Below are 14,223 nucleotides of genomic sequence, written 5' to 3'. Positions count from 1 at the left end.
GTTGAAAGTTTGTATGGAGATCATAAATTTTTTTGAGTGCGGGACTTGAAACTTTGTATAAAGGCATATTATTAAAATACTAGAAAAGTAATTTCAGCGTTTTTGAAAGTTCATCTCTTAAGGTGGTGAAAAAGGGGTAGAAAGTTTGTATGGAGGTCAAACATTTTTTTAAGTGTGCGACTTGAATCTTTGCATAAAGGCATGTTATTAGAATACAAGAAAAGTGATTTCAGCGTGTTTAAAAAGGGGTTGAGCAACCCCTGGCAACGGGAATGCACTTATTTTTAGCCGTGTATAATGTATTGACACTATTGATAGATATCCGTATAGCCAATATCGTGAAAGCCTCAAGAGACGTCGAAATTTTGTCGTGGTCCTAATTTTATTTTAAGCTAGGTACTTGAAACTTCATAGAAAGATATATAATTAAAAGAGAAAAAAACTTATTTCAGCATTATTGAAAATTCATCCCCCAAGGTGGTAAAAATGGGGTTGAAAGTTTGTATGGAGATCAAATATTTTTTTGACTGCGGGAGTTGTCTCTTTGTATAAATACAAGAAAAGTCATTTAAGCGTTTTTAAATATTCATCCCCTAAAAGGGTTAAAAAGGGGTTCAAAGTGAATCTATTACAAATGCTTTGAAACTTCTTAGAAAGGCATTGTATAAGATTCAAAAAAAGTTATTTCAACGTTCTTAAAAATTCAACCCCTAAAGGGGTTAAAAAGGGGATGTAAGTTTATATGTGGTACAAATTTTCTTTTAAGCTAGGAACTTGAAACTTGGTAAAAAGGGCATTATATTAAAGTAGACGAAAATTGATTACTTACACCGTTTTTGTAAAGTTTGTATTAATAGTTTCGGGAGCGATTTTTTTTTTAATAGTGGACTTGTAAATCTTCTAAGAGGGTCGAGAGGGATTATATCGGGAACAATTTTTTTCAGTTAGGGTCTTGAAACGTCGTAGTTTGTGAAAGACAAATTTCATGCGTTGTATAATTATTAACAAATGATTAACCGTCCCTACTGAGATCTTTTGCTGCATAATGTTCTATATTATGCTCATGTAGAATATATAACCACTAACATACAAATCCACGCGTACGAAGTCGCGGGCAACAGCTAGTACTATTATATATGGATAAATGATTTTTTTTTATTTGCATTAATTATTTTTACATTATTTTGACCCATGTTCTTTCACTGATGTACGTTAAAATTGTTAAAAAACAAACGAAACCGTCGACGCCCTCTATACGAGAGTAGGCCATAGGTCGTGGCGCCATCTGATCGAGAATCAAATGTTCTTGATTTTCGAGGCACGTTTTTTCCTTAGACTGTGTCAATCTATTACGGAGTTATATCTGTCTTTGCCTATATAATTGCTATGAACGATGTTTGACTTAGGTGGTAACTTACAGACCGCATATATAAGCATAATGATATTAAAATAAAGATTAATATAATGATAATAGCAATTAAAGTTTGCATTTAACATGCAGTTCCCTGCCTGTGAAGCCGATGGTCCTGGGTTCGAATCCCGGTAAGGGCATTTATGTGTGGTGAACACAAATATTTGTTTCTGAGTCATGGGTGTTTTCTATGAATATAAGTATGTATTATTTATCTATATAAGTATGTATATAACATGTGTACAAGCTTTGCTTAGTTTGGGGCTAGATTGTTCTCTGTAAGATGTCCCCCCTAATATTTATTTATTTGGAGCTGTTCAACTAAGATGCATACAGATTTAAATGTTTGTAAACAGATATAGCAAGTCATCTAAAGAGAATACTCGGGATTTCTGTCACACTTAATCTACCAATGCTATGGAAGTGATGCACTTAAGAATACTAGTGTATCACTAACGAACACTGGCACAGCTGTAATAATTAGTAAATTTACCTCTTTAAACTTAGCAGTTAAAGTTGCCTCCAACTTGTTCATCAATGGATCCAAATACAAAGTTAAAATAGGTTTTGGGCAATCTTCACTGAAATTAACCAAAGCAGCAGCAGCATGAGCCTGTATGGAAGGAAATAAGTGATTATTTTAAACACTTGCATATTCATAGTACATTGTAGAGTTTAGCAAGTGATGTGATTTGTAAACAATACCTGTACACGTGGATTTGCATTGTCGTCAAGCACTGGGAATAGTCCAGGAACCACTTTGTCGTGGAATTTCTTCTCAAATACTGGCGCAAAGTCCGTTGACATCTGCCCCACAGCATTACAAGCAGCGTAACGCACGCGGGGATGCTGCAAACAAGAAGCTAGGTAATTTCACAAGCACAAGCAGCATATGATAGTTATTATGTGGTGAAGGCAAACAAGCTTACAGGATCGGCCAAGTAGTTGAGTACCGCAGATACAACTTGGTCGAGCATCTGTTCCATTTGCTTGTGACAACCTTCGCCGGCGGAGGAGACCGCCATCAGCGCCGCGTGGCGCCGCCGCCAGTCCTCGGCCTGCAGCATCACGGGCACCGCGCTCACTATGAGCCCGAGCATTATCTTTCCGCCGAGACCGCAACACATGCGATCTAGTGCCGATTCCGCTACTACGTTGTTGCTGGAATATCAACACATATGTTAACATATCAATATTTGTACAAGATTGGACAAGGATACAAATATGCCGTATAGTAGTATGTTAGCAAGGGACTGACATCCAAATGAATATGAATCATAAGAATGCTAATTATCTTGTTATTTTAGTTTTTGTAAGATTTCAAACACTGCACTTTGTAATGCAGTCTATAAAGAAATCTTACAGTTGAAGTTTAAGTTTCACAAGCTAGAAGTTATAAAACATATTAGTTATACTTTTCATTGTCGTCGTCAGCGACTTCATCCTCCATGGCCCACTCGGGTTCGTCCTCGATCTCGCACATCATCTCCAGCACGAGTGGCGTGAGCATGCGCACCGCCATGGGCACCTGCTTGCGCACCATCGCTGGCGCCGTCTCGCACAGGGTTACCATCACTTCTAGAGCAAGCTGCCTCCATGTATCTTCTTGATCTTTGTCTCCAACCATCTATCAAGAGGAAATATATTCTCTATCTTGATACAACTACTTACTGCCACACAAATTATAAATAATTATCTTTGAACTCTCCTTTTTCTATTTACACATGTGGAATGAAAGGTAAGATTTACTAGCGTACACAAACCCTTTCTTGTATATTTTGCCGTTTTATAATCAAAAATTAAAAGTATGAAATGCATCAGCTTATAAGAATACACAACTTGAACTTAAAGAAGCAATTCATGAAGTTCTGTTCTAGATTACAAAACAAACCTTTATGGCCACTTGAGAAATGTTTTCGAGTTGTGGTCGTAAAAATTTCGGTGCAGACTCAGCCAGTTCAATCAACACTTTCAATGTTGAATCATCTTCAGCTTTCTCCATTGATTGGACGACAACCTGTAGTATATAAATAAACATAAACATCATTTATTTAAATTAAAAACACGTATTGCATGGTTACATACATATAATAGTTAAAAGTAAAATGCAAGTGAGACATAGCAGCTTAAAATATCTATTGAAAGGTAATAAATTCATAGCAATTTCATACCTGCATCATTGGATTGAGTAAATCACTTAAATGTTTTTGAATTGCAGGTTCTTTGTCATGCAACAAGATAAAGGCACCAACAGCTTTAACAGCCTGCACCCTCAGAGCCTCTGTCTCAGTTGGCTGCAATGCTGTCAATAGCATCCTCTTGATGGCATCCAAATTTTGGTTTTGTAGATTTCCAAATACTCCAGGCACTGAACTGTAATGATAATATCGTTAAAAAATAAAAACGCACTAATATTTCCCTAACATAGTAAGCATGTGTTTGACAGAGTATTCAAGCTTTGTAAGCTGTTTTTGTTATTTTTCGGTTTAACTTTTGTTTCACAGCTTCCTGAGACCCCCGTATCGCCCGTATGGAGGCTTCCCGACCTCCAAGGGGCCGGGGGACGTACCTATAAACAATTGATATAATATGGAATACAAAAAGAATATTAGAGCAACTTACGTGAACATTCTAATGCCCGCCTCTTTCATGTTAGAGTCTTGTGCATTAGCACATGTGAACATAAACTGTAGGAATTCAGGCCATTGGTTTGCCCCATCATCATCAAGATGGCTTCTGGCCAATTCAGACACTACATCACATATCTGGAAAAATTATCTTTATAAGGTTTCGTTCCTAAACAATGGTAGTGCCCCCGCCAAGACGAGCAAAGCGAAGCGCAAGGGCACTAGCTACCTTTTCTCGAAGTGCTTCGTCGTTTTTTTGAACGCTCATAACTTGGGTTTCGATTATACCAGATATACAAAATTCTCGGGATATGATGTCATTAGTGGACTTATTATGCATAATAATTACATAGCTTTACATTTTATTAATATCTAAAAGACCCCGATTTCGTCATTCACTCACTGATGATCATCAAAACCTTTAGGGTACTTCCTGAAATCCTAGGAAGCTGAAATTTGGTATGTAAGATAGTCTTAGTACACAAACAACAGGAAAATTCAAAAACTTGAAATTTTTAGCCCCTAAGGGGATGAAAAGGGGGGTGGAATTTTGTATGACGAATTAATAACCGCTGAACCGATTTAGTTGAAATTTTGTATGTAGATAGTTTTTGTTATGGGGTAAGAGCGTGAGGGGCAAAAAGGGGGTTGAAGTTTGTACGGGGAATCAGTAAAAAGCAGATTGTGTATAAGATGCCTCCAGATACGTATTTCAGGATTTTTAATAGTAAATTACCACCAACTCTTTAATTAGGGGAAGATTGTCATAAGCAACTTACAAAAAACAAGTGAAATCCCACCAAAAAAAAATTTCATGTAAAATGTTGCCAAGACGAAACCATAAGGCTCGCACTGTTAAAAAGTTATCAGATCTCTTATATGTAGAGCCAAGCTTCTAACTCTACAAGCCCTAACTTCACAAACACTACACCTTAGTCAAATTATGTGGCTTGGCAGTTTCGTTACTACAAGAACTATTGTATAATAAAAAATAATTAATAGTGAATAAATTTTTCACCTTACGTCCATGTGACGGTAGCGACACTGCCAAGCCACATATTTTGACTAAGGTGTAGTGTTTGTGAAGTTAGGGCTTGTAGAGTTAGAAGCTTGGCTCTATAAGAGATCTGATAACTTTTTGACAGTGCGAGCCTTACGATTTCGTCTTAGCAACATCAAAGATAGATATAACTCCGTAGTAGATGGATACAGTCTAAGGAAAAAACGTGCCTCGAAAATGACGAAAATTTGATTTTCGATTAGATATCGCTACTACTTTTGGCCTACTCTCGTATAGAGGGCGTTAACGGTTTTGTTTGTTATTTAACAATTTTAACGCATATCAGTGAAAGAACATGGGTTAAAATAATAAAAATAATTGATGCAAATAAAAAAAATCATTTATCCATATTTAAATATTTTAAAAACATTTTATCGTATTTTTATAAATCTTCATTTTTAGTTTTAAAGTGTTATGGTAGATGGCAGTGAATTTACTGTGGTTACAAAATTTACTATGACAGTACCGCTCTATAATATTATATCCTCTTTGGCAACATTTACATGAAAATGTTTTTGGTGGGATAGAATACTCCTGTACAGTATTAGACCAGTGTGATTCTTACATAGGAATTAAAATCTTAATTTATACAATAAGTAGTAAGAACATAAAAAACCGGCCAAGTGCTAGTCGGACTCGCACACTAAGGATTCCGTACCAATACCAACCATTACGCAAAAAAAAGGCAAAAAAATCACGTTTGTTGAATGGGAGCCCTACTTAAATATTTATTTTATTCTGTTTTTATTATTTGTTGTTATAGCGGCAACAGAAATACATCATCTGTGCAAATTTCAGCTATCTAGCTATCACGGTTTATGAGATACGGTATACGGTCGATGGTGACAGACAGACAGGGAGACAGCGGAGTCTTAGTATTAGGGTACGGAACCCTAAAAACGACACATGGCAGATTTGGTGTTACTCACTTTTCGGCGTAACTGTTGGCTGAGATCCATTTGTATAGTGAGAAGGAGTTGTTCTCTGAGCAGTTTCTGCTGTTCAAATGGCAGCTTCGGGAAGAAGTCAAAGAAGTCGGCGCTGAAGAGTCGCCGCAGCAACACGGCTGCGGTTTGGCGCCCTTCTTCACTGACATCGCCATTTTGTATAGCGCCCACCAAATACACTACTTTTGTCTCAGTTGCAATATTGTTGTATGCTTCCTAGAACACAAACAGATTTTTTTAAATTTATTAAATGGATAAAAATAAAAATTAAATTTTAGATTGTTCTTTAAGAATAATTATCACTATTAATAGCATATTACTACTTTTAAAATAAATGTTGTATGATACAGTGCTATTCAAAATTGAAATGAAGCAACTGTATGCAACTCATCACTCTCATCTCATCAGTAATTTCCGAAGTGGTGCTGCTATGTACTGTCAACAATTAGCAAATACCATACATGAATTCTGCTGCTTATCACATCACACATAAACATTACCATATTATAAATGTATTTGCTGTGCCACTGATGTTTGTATACATTTTATGACACCTTGTGATGCATTGTATACATATGACTGTTAGCAAGGGACTGACATCCAAATGATATGAATCATGAGGAAGCTAATTATCTTGTTTTGTTACTTTATGTAAGATTTTCAAGACTACACTGCAATAGCTTAGTGCAGCCTAAAAAGAATAAACTTACATGTTTAACAGGGCTAAAACAAATAAAGGACAATGGACCTATTAGACTGAGGAGACTGTCACACCCACCGCTGAACAGCTGCCAGGCACTTGAATTAATTAATAATGATAGTATGGCACACTAACTGAAGTAATTTCGTTGCTCTATAAATTGCAAACCTATTTCCGTAGCTCTTAGACCATATACTGGCAAATAGTTTCTGGGACTTGGAAATTTTCTCAACCTAACACCAACTTTCTTGCTTTATCATTAGGAAATGTTAAATTGAATATATTTGTCATGTAACATTTCTCTCTTAGATCAGTAATTATAGAGATAGGAGAGGTTGTAATTGTCAATTTTTAAAGGCATTTGGGACTCAATTTAAGTGACAGAGTCAACTAGTTCAATAATATAAGTCGGTTCTGGCACTGTTTGATCGCTGTCAACCTAACGCTTCTCCTCGCTTCGCTCATAGTCACACCTATCTTGCCTGTCACTTACATTTTCTCCAAAATGGTTGATCATAGAGAAAAATCTTACATGACAAAAGATACGATCAGAATAGGCAGTCGAATTTCCTAACAACTACAATCTTTTGCGTGACTAAGGTCCCGGAAACGTACTAAGTAAATAATATTGTTATAAATAGGGTAAAAACAATGCATTCCTCTTTTTTGTCCAATACAATGAAGAGGCGTAAAATATATTTTTGCGTAACTATGTATCGTATCTATAAATATATTTCTTCAATCTAAATACAAAATTATATATCGTCAATATCGTCAGAGGCCAGTCTCTCAGCGGTAAGGCTGCGAGCCCTTAAAATATGGTCCAACATCATAGGAGCTCTTCACACAACTTGCCTGGATAAGGTATATGACGAATTTCCAGTGCTCAATTCGGGCACGGATCGGATTCATAAACAAGCTATCTTCGCCAAAAGGTACAAAATTCAGTTATACGAGGACGACAATTACGAAGGACTCAATCCTCGGGAGCTCAGAATCTTCACTGATGGGTCCAAAACAGACAGCGGATCGGGCTCTGGAACCTTCTCAGAAGACCTGAACATGTCAATCACCACTCCGCTAGGAGCCCATAACTCGGTATTCCAAGCTGAGTGCATGGGCATCATAAACGCGGCGGCTGCCATCACTGCAAGGAAGGTAATAGGATCCTCCATCCGCATACTCTCCGACAGTAGAGCAGTCTTGATGGCTCTAAAAAGCCATATAGTCACATCCAAACTTATACACGAATGCCACGAACGACTAATGGAGGTATGTCATAACAATAAGATCACCCTACAATGGATCAAAGGACACAGCGGATCCCGGGGTAACGATGCTGCGGACGAGCTTGCCAGGCAAGGATCGAGTGCGGGAGCGATTGGCCCAGAACCGATCCTCCCGATACCGTTTAGCAAGGTACGCTCAATGCTGCTGGCACGTACAAGGAAACTACACACAGAACATTGGCTAAACCAGACTGGATGCAGACAGGCCAAACAAGCCATGCCTGGCATCAACGGAAAGCTCACAAGGGTGCTCCTTCAATTAGGAAAGACCCGACTGAGCATGGTAACCAATGTCATAACAGGTCATGGACTATTTAACAAACATCTTTTTATAACAGGTGTCACAGACAGTCCCCTATGCAGAGGATGCATGGAGACAGAAGAAACAGCCTCTCACGTGGTGCTGGAGTGCAGCGGAGTGGCCCCATACAGGGCAAAACGTCTTGGATCCCCGAGAGACCTCCCCGAGGTCCTACTCAACATCAAAGGTTTGATAGGTTTCCTCGAGGAGCTGGGCTGGCAGGACTAGCCCACTCCCATGTCACGCAAAATAGGCGCCAGTTGTGGAGTTAACGGATAAACGGAGCCTTGATTGCCCAGAAAAGAGCAATTCGAGCAATAGTACACATTCCTTCTTTTGGTTTATGTAGAGTATTTTGAAAAATTGGGTATTCTCACGGGTCCCAGCTTGTACGTCCTTATTCTTCTTACCCAGTTTGTTAAAAATATTGCGAAAGATTGTACTGATGAAGAACAGGAGTCTCGCCTAGCCACAAGGACGAAAAACATAAAGGGTAGCTTCTTTCCGAAACTTCAGGTAGCCAAACATTGCGCAAGATACCAGGTAGTCACTCTATTTAATAAGCTCCCTACTGACCTAAAAGCCATTACGGATTGGTTTTTATTTAAGCGTAGGTTGAAGTCGTTCTTATTGACTAGATGCTCCTATAGTATTGATGAAATATTTGATAAGTCGCTAATTTAAGGTATTTATAATTGTTATTTAGTATTAGTATAAATGTGTTTATTATTATTGTTATTTATAAATTGTATTTAATGTAATTTCTGACACAATGCTTGTATTGTTTAAGAATAAAATAAATGAAATGAGTTGCGGAAAATCGCCCGAACTACAATACAATACAATCGTCAGAATCATATTCAAAACTATTATTATTTTCTTTTATATATTTTTTTCCATATTTTCAATGATATGTCAGTTTCCTTTGACGCTTAAAATCCACTTGTAAGTTGAAAACGATCTTTCGACATCTACAGACATTACTATCATTTTAATCCGGAAAGTCCCGGAATTGTTATAATCCAGGAGGTCCCGAAACAAATGGTAATGCAAGAAAGTCTCAACTTCATGACTTTGTTCTAATAAGTTTAGGTATTTGTACTCTGCCTATTCCGATCAGTGATGATAAAGTAATAACACATTGGTGTTAGGTTGGAATAAAAATATCACTGAAATTTTCTGTCCCAGAAACGGCCCCCCTTTACTACAGTCCAACCAAAATTTCTTGTCTAGTAGCCACAACGCAAGTTTTATTTGATTTTACAGTGGGCTTACATTTTTTTTTGTGTTTATATACCTAGGAAAAACCAGTCATCAGGAATATACATATAAACATAATAGAATATGCATTTGATATTTCTCTATTGACCTAAAATAAGTCAATAACATTTTAATTACTTCTAATATAAATCAAGGGTTTAATTTTCATAGGCATTAAAAAATGCTTAAAATGGGGTGAAAGAAGTGCAGCCCAGGCATATAAAATAATTTACAAGAGTTAAAGTGTGAGAAGATAACTTCAAGATATTTATAGCAGATGGCGCCAGCATAGCTTGCCCTGTCAATTCCTAGAATTGTGTCAAATTTTTGTCTTCGCTATGATGCTAGCTATGATGGCGCCATCAGATTGACAGTTGCCAACCCCATTAGCCCAATATTTTCTTTGAGCAAACACTTTATAAAGCTTACAGAAGTTTTTAAAACAACTAGCTAGATTGCTCTGAAACTTTGTACTTACAATAGGATGAGGTATATCTAGGTCTGTAATTAGTTTTTGTAGCTTCGGATACAATAGTAAAAAATGTATAGTGAATTTAGGTTTTTCACACAAAACTTGTTTTGGCTGTATTTTGTTTGTTTTATATACTAGAGCTATATAAACTAATTATAGACCTCATGTCATTGTATGTGCAAATAAATGAGAACGAAACTCCATTTGTATGGGAAGGTGAAAATCGGTCGAGCTTGCCGGGGACTCTTAACCTTTTGGATGCTAAGAGCCACTAAATAGGTTGTGTGCTGTCGTGCCTGCCACACAAGCGACCACTAAAGTGGTCATGGCAGACGCTGTCAAAGCAATTGTCCTGCTGACAGATAAGGTTTATATTCGTTATTCACTAGTTGAGATATTGGTATGTAGGCCACGTCTTGATCCTTGAGGAAAAGCGTTCAAAAGACTAACATTATTGAAAATATTTTGACACAATTTGTTGTATATCAACCACAGCTATGCCATTACGTTCGTTTTTGTTAACTTTAATATTATAAGAGCATTTAAAAATTTGTATGAAATCTGTTTTTCGCACCAAATTATTACAATAATCTAAAAATCGAAAAAAGTCAAATGTAGGGACATAGCTAAGGTTAATTTACATCAAATTATGTAAAAATATTTACCATAAAGTAAATATCCAAAGAGGAAAATGGGGACTACGTTTGTATGGAGAAGGGGCCGTCCCCTTTCCTCTTAAACACCAGCTCTTAACTGGCTTTTCTGTGGAAGTTGACGCCACGCGTTTAATAAATACTGTTGGAACACTTAAACAGATTATCGGGTACCGAGCAAGCGAAAAAATATTTTTTTTATCATGAACACAAAGTGCTACACTATAACTACCAAGCAATGATTAAAGACAAAGTTTGGTTAGACTACGAGAACGTGTAAAGATCCTCCATGACCACGTTTTGACACGAGGCTGTGACTGCCAGTCAAGTCGAATCAACTAGCAAATATATTGATATATTAGTAGTATTAACTGAGAGAATGCATTTATCTCTATAAATTTAAGTTGAAACATACCTCTGCTTGGGATCGAATGTCATTATCTGTAGATAGTAATGTATTTAATAACTGGTAAAATTGCGCTTGATCTCCAGCCATGTTGCGCCTCAAAAGAAAAGGCCAGTTCCGTTCTTTTTTCTTTAAAAAATATGTGGCCAATAAATAGAACGTGTTGCCAGTCCAGTGCTTTAAAATAAAAACCTATGACAGATTGTCTATGGCAGAATTATATTTCATATATAGTTGGTCAAGCAAATCTTGTCATTAGAAAAAGGCGCGAAATTCAAATTTTCTATGGGACGATAACCCTTCGCGCCTACATTTTTTAAATTTGCCGCCTTTTTCTACTGACAAGATTTGCTTGACCAACTATATTTGCCCGAAGTATTTAATGGCTCCTCTACACTTTCGGCTTTATCATTGATCGTGGTCTATAGAAGTAACTAGTTAATAATCTGTGGTCTATAGGGCCCTCCACATTTGTGCGCGAATCGCGGCGCGAAGCCACGTAGTCTGGAGCGGCTTATAATCGGCATGATTTGGGCATGATCATAGTGCAAGCATCCACACGATCGTAGTTTGTCGAACACCAAGCGTTAAGGCGCTCCAGACTACGCGGCGCGAAGCCGCGAACGCGAGTGTGGAGTCAATTTCGCTGATTAGCGAACTAGACTCCACACTCGCGTTCGCGGCTTCGCGCTGTGATTCGCGCATGAGTGTGGAGGGACCTTTAAGTCAAGATGGACGTGGAGTGTGTTGCTGCTGCAACCATTTATTTAATATAGTTGGTCAAACCAAATTGTCAGTAAATAAGAACAAAAAAACTATACTCATCCTTTTCTTTTGGGTGCTAGTACTAGTGTAAGACAAAGATAGTATGATTCTCTCTGTCTATGTTTGAAATGAGACAGTCCTTTGACAAACTATAGTTTATGTACGCACGTGTACAATTCACCACAGTATTACAATAAGAATAATTGATACTGTGACTTCACTGTCTGGCGGTGAATGAAGGGCTGTCCAGACGAGGACAATTTTTCGCCAGTCTGATTAAATTGTCTGATCAAATCAGGCCGTGCGGACCCAAAAGAATTCGACCGATATTGCCAAGATATTGCCTTGACCCATAAACGCGCTCCAGACTACGCGGCGCGAAGCCGCGAACGCGAGTCTGCAGTCGATTTCGCTGATTAGCGAACTAGACTCCAAACCAAACTCGTGTTCGCGGCTTCGCGCCGCGATTCGCGCACAAGTGTGGAGGGGGTTATAAACATAGTATATGGATACAAAATAACAAAATAGATCTTTACATATAGATCACAGGAAAACCTATTAGAAAAAAAACTTAAAGGCGGCAAGACGTGTTTTGAAAAGTCTTTTGTAAAATTATTAATTTTATATTCAATTAACTCGTGTGTTTCAGTATTTGTGTTTTAAAATACTCGTAAATTATTAACTTTCTGGTTTTTTATAAATGTGAAGCGGTCCCGACTGTTACAGTCGGGATCCGAAACCAATGTCCCTCAATAGATATAATGGCGCAAATGAAGCTACAAATCGCGTAAATAGCTCAGAGATATGTCTACAAAATGATTCCATGGATTTAATACAACGTGATATGGACTGCGAGTTAGAGGAAATTACGCCTGATAATGGTGAACCGAATTCATCAGATGGCCTAGGGTCACCTAAGGTCAAGGTTAAAAAGCTTAAGGCGAGAAAGTTTCCTAAGGTTAGTACTGATACAGATATGAGTGTTATGACGACAGATCCTTCCTATGCTGCTAAGAGGAAGGACGATGAATGGACATTAGTTACCAAAAATCCAAAACGCCGTTATGTGTTTAACCCAGACATACCCGTGGGCACAGAAATAAGCATTACTTGCAAAGATAAGCTGCCGAAACAATTTGCGCTAGCGAGGCTATTCAAAAGTCATGATATTCTAGGTATCATTAGAGTCAGGTACGTTAATTCATATAAGGTGCTTGTCCAATTTGATAATGAAACCAGCGCTGAGCGCCTTATTTCCAAGATTGTTGTACTCGAGGAGTTGGGCTGGCGGTGCCAAAAAACATACGAGGTTGGTGTTTCTTATGGTATTATAAAAGATGTGGATTTAGATTTAAATGAAAAAGATATGATAGAAAGTATGACATGCGGTGTAGAAATAGTTTCAGTAAAAAGATTAAGTAGAAAAAGTTCAGATGAATCAGGATGGAAGGACAGTGAGACCGTACGTGTATGTTTCAAAGGCCCCATATTACCACCTTACGTTTATATACATGAAATGCGAGTAAAGGTTGAACCACACCTATTTCCGGTATCACAGTGTGCCAATTGCTGGCGATATGGACATACAAAGAAAACGTGTTCTAAAAAATCTACTTGTCCTAAGTGTGGAGGGCATCATATGAATTGCGAAACAACTGTATTCACATGTCGCAATGAGGGCTAACGCGTATGAATTCGCCGCTAGGGGCGCTAGTGTAGATGGTGGTCTTTTCCATAGTTCGAAATGTCAAATGTCACTTGTCACTTTAATGACTGACAGCTTTTCTATAGTCTTTTGGACCACCATCAACAGAGGCGCCAACTGGTGAGCAAAAAAACGATAGCCCTCATTGCTCAGGAAATCACATGGCTCTAGACAAAATTTGTCCGTAGATACTACCAAAAAGAAAGAAACATAAGGAAGATTATGGCTGAATTTAACTGTACGTATAAAAAGGCGTTGAATAAATACGAACCAGGTTCTAGCAGCCCGCCAGCCCCGGCGGCATCATTGTATCAGGAAAACTTTCCTCCGACGCTTAGGACAACTGAGACGACGTCAGTGGCTGAAACATCAACAGTGGAGTCGGCGATAATCGAACCAGCATATGCAAAAATAGTGACGACCCAAGCTGTAGTTCATAGTCATAGTGATGCCCCAGGTAAAAAATATAATGTATCGTTATCATCACATAAAAAGACAAGCCGTACTAAACCTAATACACACAGGAAGCCCGAAGTGAGAGAAAAAGATGACAGTATATCTGATAAAAACTTATTAAATATGGAAACTGATGACAATGACGTTCTACCAGAAATAACGAGCGAACCC

At 37.9% G+C, this 14,223-nt stretch overlaps 1 protein-coding gene across 1 annotated transcript in view; it reads right to left on the bottom strand.

Annotated features, from left to right (window-relative positions):
• Positions 1-11,294, bottom strand: part of LOC134754822 (importin-5) — a 50,369-nt gene extending 39,075 nt beyond the window's left edge. The window contains exons 1-9 of the mRNA XM_063691241.1: positions 11,136-11,294; positions 6,028-6,261; positions 4,034-4,176; positions 3,583-3,784; positions 3,303-3,428; positions 2,827-3,038; positions 2,341-2,572; positions 2,117-2,260; positions 1,905-2,024 (exon numbers count right to left, since the gene is read on the bottom strand). Of these exons, the coding sequence (XP_063547311.1) occupies positions 1,905-2,024; positions 2,117-2,260; positions 2,341-2,572; positions 2,827-3,038; positions 3,303-3,428; positions 3,583-3,784; positions 4,034-4,176; positions 6,028-6,261; positions 11,136-11,216 (1,494 nt within the window). The 5' untranslated portion in view covers positions 11,217-11,294. The remainder of the gene's footprint in view (positions 1-1,904; positions 2,025-2,116; positions 2,261-2,340; positions 2,573-2,826; positions 3,039-3,302; positions 3,429-3,582; positions 3,785-4,033; positions 4,177-6,027; positions 6,262-11,135) is intronic.
• Between the last annotated feature and the right edge of the window lie 2,929 nt (positions 11,295-14,223).

This window comes from Cydia strobilella, chromosome Z, assembly GCF_947568885.1.
Source record: "Cydia strobilella chromosome Z, ilCydStro3.1, whole genome shotgun sequence".
Taxonomy (NCBI): Eukaryota; Metazoa; Arthropoda; class Insecta; order Lepidoptera; family Tortricidae; genus Cydia; species Cydia strobilella.
The sequence above is the reverse complement of the archived record's forward strand: the minus strand, read 5'-3'. Positions and strand labels throughout refer to the sequence as shown.